The 7,348-nt window shown below is 42.4% G+C and overlaps 1 protein-coding gene across 4 annotated transcripts; it reads right to left on the bottom strand.

Moving 5' to 3' along the window:
• Window positions 1-914: 914 nt before the first annotated feature.
• Window positions 915-7,133, bottom strand: CDKN2AIPNL (CDKN2A interacting protein N-terminal like). 4 transcript variants are annotated; one of them, XR_009053718.1, is made up of 5 exons: window positions 6,865-7,133; window positions 5,459-5,558; window positions 3,638-3,777; window positions 2,029-2,255; window positions 915-1,255 (listed from the first exon to the last, which is right to left on the bottom strand). XR_009053718.1 is itself a non-coding variant. In XM_057734983.1 (3 exons), the coding sequence occupies exons 1-3, from the start codon at window positions 7,101-7,103 to the stop codon at window positions 1,244-1,246; spliced, it is 351 nt and encodes a 116-aa protein (XP_057590966.1). In that variant the 5' UTR covers window positions 7,104-7,133; the 3' UTR covers window positions 915-1,243. The 4 variants fall into 4 exon arrangements, 1 of the variants encoding a protein (XP_057590966.1); XR_009053719.1 differs by lacking the exon at window positions 2,029-2,255; XR_009053720.1 differs by lacking the exon at window positions 3,638-3,777.
• Window positions 7,134-7,348: the final 215 nt, after the last annotated feature.

The raw sequence follows: 7,348 nt of genomic DNA, 5'->3' as shown, positions 1-7,348 counted from the left end.
ACAGGCCTTTGTGGTAGGTATTTCTATGTTCTTCATTTTCCAGGAAAGGCTGTGCAAGAGAAGTGGTTTGTTGGAGGTCCTGAGGTCTTCACTTGGCCCACCCTAGTGGTCACTACAGATCAGAGGCAGAAGCTGCAGAGATGTGGTGTGCTGTGTGGCCTTAGCCTTGAGCCATGGGTGAGTCATCCCACTGCCCTGTTCCCAGACACCATGCTCCTGCAGTTGCTCTCCAGCACTTCAGTTACCTGAGTTTACCAGTAGATTAAGCTAAGGCAGGTCGACTGTCGTTTCTGCCACCCTCCCCTGTACCAAGCACAGTGATAAATGAATCCTGCTGTGACTGTTACATTGCTGCCCTCCAAATGAAGCCCCTCTTGGTACTTATGCCTGGAGATAAATACTTAAGAGTGGGTACTAAATAAGAAAGAAGAAAAGGGAGCAGGTAAGAAACATACATCAACTGAAAGGGGGAAACTAATAAAACCAGAATTTCAGAGCAAAGCAGCACTGCACTAATAAACAAGTATTTCTTGAGGGACTTTGTACAAGGCAATTCCTCAAGTCTAGGATACTGAAGCCTCAGGCTCCCTCCAGAAAAAGAGCATATGGGCTTTATTCAGCAGCCTGGAAGGCCTTCTAGCGAACCTGCAATCAACTGGCTGCATGGACCAAGCTGTGGAATCTTGTGTCAATGAGTTTTAAAATAAGGCTTTTTTTTAGGCTCCCTCTTCCCATGAGCTGGTAGATACCCGAAGCCTATGATTTGATTTTCATTCATCTCTCTAAAAAAAAGATGAAGTGTGTGTGTCAACAGAGTATATGGATGGTGTAAACTTCAGGAAGAAACAAGGGATATGGTTTGCCTCAGTCAGCGGGGAAAAAAAGACCATAAAACAGAATCACACTTAAAGGTACACTCTTGAAAAATCCAAAGTATAAAATTCATTACCTGCCATTAAAACATCAACATTTTTTAAAAAAGGCATTTTTAACATTTTGATCAACATTCAAAAACTGAAAATAAAAACATAAATACCCATGCATACTTTTAAGATAACTACTAGAAGAATGAGAACTTTTAAAACGCCAATCTAGACAAGATTCCCTTTCATTCCAATTTCCTCTTTCCTACATACTGTTAATATCAAGGGTCTTAAGAGAGCTGCTGTGGTCAATGTTACATTCATCCCAGCCTCCTTTCCACGCGTGTAACTAGGGATGAAAATGTGATGAATCTTCTGCCTTAGCTTTGATGCTAGGAAAAAAAGAAAAAGTTAGTAGTCATGTAGTCTAATGAATCAAATTCATAAATTAAAATACAGCAGTGATGCAATATTTATGTACTACCCAGATGGTAGGCAGACTCAAAAATTATTAAGACTTTACTACATACAGAAAATTCAGCAAAACAGTGACCATACCATCCATTGGGAAGCCAGAGTTTATTTTTTTTGTCTTGTCACCTGTGATCTATAAATGTTCACAATTTAAAGTGATATCAGAAATACTTAATAACTTTTTCCATGGCATGCTTTGCAATGAAGGCTTCTAAAAACAGAATCACACAAACACTTATTGTTCTAAATTAAAATCAGTTGAATCCAGGTAGTAATTCACATTTCACATTGAGTCAGGATATTTAGGAGATGTGAAGGTTATATGTTTCTGGATTTCACACTATTAGAAACTGTAAATGCATGTCTTCAAATAGTGGTGAACTGAAGCAGATATATTCTTTCTGAATATTCTCTAGCACCTTTGGTAAATTTAAACTTGGCTTTAGACAACTTTTAAGCAGGGTGTGAAGAAATCATTTTGGCTGTCACCTTCTATTTGAATGGATTTCCTTAACATTTAGCAGCGCAAGTGAATCAATCTGAGAGTCTTTCTAGTAATCAGAGTTTTCAAGGTATGACCTATTCCTAGTTTAAGCCTGTCATTCCAGTCTTTGAGAAGTGAAGAAGCAAAATTCCCCAGCAAAAGTAAAATATAAGAGGTCTCTCTCTTTTTAGGAGAATGCAGTATCACCTAAAGAAACCATCTTTAGTCCAAAGGGAAAGAGAATCCCCTAAGTCATCTCTGAAATTTCCAATAGAATAGACCAAGACTATAGCAGCAGAAGAGCTGCCACTGGCTTTGGCTGCTGCAAGTATGGTCTCTGACACAAGGTGTTGGCAGGTGATTCACTCATCCTGGGCACCAGGCAACAAACTGGCCTGTGGGGTCAGACAGAGCTTTTCTGGCTTCTTCTATTTCTGTGGATAAACAAAAAAAAGAAAGGTAGCTCCACGGAGCATTTATCTTAGGATACAAGACAAAACCTGATTTAACTTATCTGACAGGCTGAAAAGTACTTTTTTTAAATACTCACAAATACTTGCCATCTTATTAGAATCACATCTCTTTCCACCAATGGAGTAGCTACTCTATTACTTTTAGAGCTTGCCAAGACTGGATATAATGCACAAAAAAAGACCCTCTTGAAAGGCAGGCACTCTTGTTTTCCTAACTTCTCTTTCACATTTCATACTTAGTCACTTTCCATACTGCCATTTTCCCTCTTGGATAAAAATGTTCTCAGGAAAAATGGAGAAATTAAGTGGGCAGATTTTTTTCTTTGAGCCAATAATGATACCTTCTTAGTCAATCACTCCTCTTTCTCCTTAAGACAATGCCTTGGAAATATAAACTCTGAAAGTCTTAATAATAACACCATTCCTGAGTGAGCTGCTGCTCTTTGTAAGTTATTGCTCATTAATGGGTAAAGCTGATCAATCACAAAGTCTGCTAGTAGGTACCTAGGGAGGGCTGTTGGATAACTGAGATTGTTCAATATATTTCTGTCTGAGTCTCCTTTTTGCAAAAGAAAATTCATACACTGCAACTATCTGACAAATAGCACCTGTCAGAGACCAATGCTCATTTCTTCTCTCAGATTCGGCCCCCACCCCGCTCCGCACCACCCCCACCCCACGCAAAAAAGAGTGAGTGAGTTGGACAGACCACAGAGGTGTACTGGCCTTAAAACTGGAGAACAGTCATAAAGTATTTTTTAAATCTTACATTAAAGAACTTATGTCCCTAAGTTATCTTTACTATCCAGTTTCACGATACCAATAATGTCAGGTGATTCATTTCCACTTGCTAGCTAGCTTCAAAGCCCAACTAAAACTCTATAACTTTAGAGCTAAGAATCAAAGAACTATAACTGACTTTTTCAGGTGCACAGCTCAACATCAAAGTCTGTTTTTGGTTTTGTTTTTTGTCTCTGGGCTAGCAATGTTGCTTAATGTTTGCCAGTCTATTACATGCAAAAACCTCAGGCAAGAAGACAAAAAAACAAAAACAAAAACTGCTGCAAAGCCCCAGAGCTCTCTTTCCAGTGGATTCTCAGAGTGGCCTTCAATAGAGAAGGGACAGCCTTCAACACAATTCTGTCATGGCACACAGATCAGATGACTCATTCTCAGACCAGGCTTATCTAAAAGAGTCTTACCAACTGGCAAAACTCTACACATCCTCTAAGTATCTCACTTTCAGGATCAACATAGCTTCATTTTCAGTGACATCAACAGTCTAAAATTAAACTTGGCTACTAAGAAAACATAAGTTTTATTTGAAAGAAGTTCAAACATACATAATCCAAAAGTGCTATAGAAATACAGGCTCCCTGTAGGCTTCTTCCAGGTAGCTAGGTGCCAATGATTAGTCTGATGGCAGAGCTGGTTTCAGGGACGCCAAAGTTCATCTCTGAGGACTCCTCTCTGGAGGCTGACACTGTACAATGACAGTGTCAAAAATGAACTTTACAATGTTTAACAGTTTAGAAACTCTTCCCCTCAACACACACATATATACATCTTCACACTAGTCTATGGATAAGTTAGTAACATGCATATTAATTACAAAACCTCCTTAGTCTCTTCTGGAGTCTGAAGCCCAAATATTGTAAAGTGTTCTGACCTCTAATATCCCAGCATGACCGGAAAGAGATAGAGAAGTATAACAGAAAATTTATGCAAAAAACAGGTCTTAGGGAGGGCAAAATACCTCTTAGGAGCAAAAAGCCAAGGAAAGAATCGGCCATAAGCAGTCAGGAAGTAAAGGTTCGCCCTATTCCCTGCCTGCCCCTGACCCATGGGGTGCAATCAGGTAGCCAAAAATTATCTAGATGCCCCATACCTGGGCCCCAGGAACCTCACCACTTGAATACTGAAGGACTTCCCAGGGTGTTTTAAAAAATATTACATATGAGAATCCCAAAAGTCACAAATTCCCAGTTCCCAATGGCTTCCTAACTACAAACAACAGCCCTATTAACAGCTGATTTTAAAAACAAAATAGCCCCTTGAACACAACCTGAAACTTTTGATTCCAGGTTCAATTAAAAAACAAAGAATACTTTTTAAGGAAAACTATCTGAAATCAAGTGGGGTATGCTGTTTGGGGCTGAAGTACTTTCTGGGCAACTGAGGATTTGATTAGTTCCTGACACCCACACTGAGGGGAACCTTTTTATGTGCCCAGCTTCCCAAAAAAAAGACCCAACTGGGGTAAAGCAAGGGCTTACTTATGCTTCTGACAACATAACCAAAAGAGAGGCCAGCAGCCTTTACTGTTTTGCTTTGGTCAATTTTGTAAGCATTTTCTGAGCATCTTCTCTAGGGTATGCCTATACTAGGTTTTGGAATTAGGAAGACTAATTATCTTAAGCACCAACTCTTCCCTCAAGAAGCTTACAATCTGATCTTAAAAAGGTCTGGGTAAAGTGTTAAAGAAATAAAACTATGGGAAATGAGGAAGCACTTAATTCCACTGCCTGAGGAGACCAGGGCAAATGAGAAAAAGCATTATCTTGGAAGATTGTGAAGAGCAGTTGGGACGCCCAGCCCCAGCCTCGGAGCTTCCTTCTGCCACACTCTCCATGGCCCCAGCCCCAGGATCCAGATACAAGGCTTGACGGGCAACAGCTCACTATGTAAAAAATCCACAACCTCAGATCAGACCAAACTTGGCAGAATAGGGACTAGCTATGATGTGTGGATATTACTCCATCTACATTTCCATCAGCAAGTCAGAGGGGCCAAGTCTGGTGGGGTCCTCACCCACTGGGATAAGGATACATTAATGTAATCAACAAGATTTTTTAATATGTGGGAAACTGTAGCATTCTAACCAATATTTTCTTAAAATTCAAGCAAAAAGCTCAAAACAGAATGTTCCTAAAGGAACTGAAGAGGTTAAGTTTATGTGTTACTCGACCAACAATGCATAATTTATCTACTGAGTTAACTAGTTACAAAAAGGTTTATACCAATTACAGAGAAATAAAATCGAAGGGCTTAGATTGGGATAGTAAATAAGAGCATTCAGAAAACAGTATACGCTAATACATCATCATAAAGGCAGGGGCCATTAGCTCTATACCATTTCAAATGCACTTGGAAATCCTGTTTACCTTTTTCATTAATTCACTTCTGGTAGTAAACTGTGGCAGGTCTTCCACTTCAATCCCATCAGCCATTTCCATCACCTTGTCTAAAAGGTCTTTGTTGTAACTGCACAATAAAAAGTAGTAAGATAAAAACCTTGGAAGAATCATTGTCACTGTGGGCTAAAAAGAAACTGCACGTAGTTGAACTATACACTCAACTCTCAGAGGAACGATTTGATACTACTGGGGAGACTGATAGATATTCAGCATCAAATCAGAAAACAGTTCTTTCGCATGTGGATACAGAAGCAGCACTAGGAATGCCAATGGAACAGGTGTTTTAAGATTTACAAAACAAACAAGACTTACAAAAATAGAGGCACTGTACATCTGGCAGTACATATTCATGGATATGGTATGAGAGCCAAAATTTTTTTTTACTTTTTTGAATATGCAGCATATTGGTCTAATGAAAACATGATTTGTTCATTTGTCCAACTTTCTGACATTTTTCTTATCTTGGATCCTGTTAATCAGAATTTACTACAGGAACCTGGAAGTCAGAGAAAAGGGAGGGATACAGCAGTCACTGCTTCCCCAAATTCTGTTCTAATAATTCCCCAAATCTGAAAGCAAAACCAAGTGGCTTAGGACTGGAGGGGCCATGTGACCAGACAGCCATAAGGAGCACAGAAACCAGGACTAAGCCAAGTCATCTCATTATCCTAACACAATTTCAAGAAATGCTGAATAAAAGGTTGTGGGAGCCTCAAGATTTGCCACCTGCTTCATGGAGGGGCAGAGGGAGTGCCATTTCAGGCATTTCAAAAACAGTCCCTTGAAGGCATTTGTCATTTTCGTAAAAGGAAAGGCAGAGAGGCAAAAGACTGCCTCTTGCTACAGGGTCCAGCAGACTAGGACGTGGGGAGAAAAAGCCAAGGGCCACAGACTACATCTTGACATAAATGGTAAAATCTACCAATCCTGCCAGAAGCTGTATGGCCCTAGATATGTCTCTTTCCCTCTCCCAGCTTCTTCTGTAAATTGGGGACCTCAGTTTCTGTCTCTGCATGTTTGCCCTGTGGAAGAAAGGAGCTAAGGAACTTAAAATGCACTCTGCAAAGGTGATAATTTTAAGTAATTGTAGTAATAATAATATAAATAACAACAGCAACTCGAATGCCTACCTAGATGACAGCCTGTGCTAAGTGCTTTTCACTCTTTAATGCTAGTCATCACAACTCATTTTCCAGATGAGGAAACTGAAGCTCTGTGAGGTTAACTATCTTTCCAAGGGATTGGCTAGGGTGGGAATCTGCCTTAGGCCTGGCTAGTACGGCTGGAAGTTGGGGGCAGGGTCAGCCTTGGACAAGGGTCAGCCCTGGGGGAGGACTGCGGGTCGGGGTCCGCCAGACTGCCGGGGTCCGCACCTGCAACCCAAGAAGAGGTGGTTGGCCCAGACCATGGAGAGGGACAGCAGCTGGTCCAGGCGGCCGCCGCCATCGGGCGGGTCGCGGTAGTCGGGCAGGTGGCGTAGGATGAATTCCATGCGGGCCTTCCATTGCTTCTCGCTCTCCGAGTAGGAGCGGAACTGCTCAGCGAAGTCGGTCGCCTGCCGCACACCCGAAACCAGCTCCTCCACGGCTGCGGCCGCCTCGCCACCGACCATGGCGCCCTCCGCGGTTGAGGGCCGGATCCGCCCACCGCCTTCCCGACACGCATTGCGCCGCCTCCCCGCGGCTAGAGGGGCCCCGGCGGCGCGCGACTGCTCGGGAGGACTGCTCTGGAGCGCCCTCGGCGGGCGCGGAGGCCTCACCCAGCCTGGCCCGGCCTGTCAGATTTCTGCCGCCCGCTGCCCCTGGAGCGGGTCTACCGCGGGGGGGGGCCTCTGGGGCAGTTCTTGGCCGACACCAC

The sequence above is a fragment of the Hippopotamus amphibius genome, chromosome 1, assembly GCF_030028045.1.
Source record: "Hippopotamus amphibius kiboko isolate mHipAmp2 chromosome 1, mHipAmp2.hap2, whole genome shotgun sequence".
Taxonomy (NCBI): domain Eukaryota; kingdom Metazoa; phylum Chordata; class Mammalia; order Artiodactyla; family Hippopotamidae; genus Hippopotamus; species Hippopotamus amphibius.
Note: the sequence above shows the minus strand (reverse complement) of the source record. Positions and strands in the feature narration are given on the sequence as shown.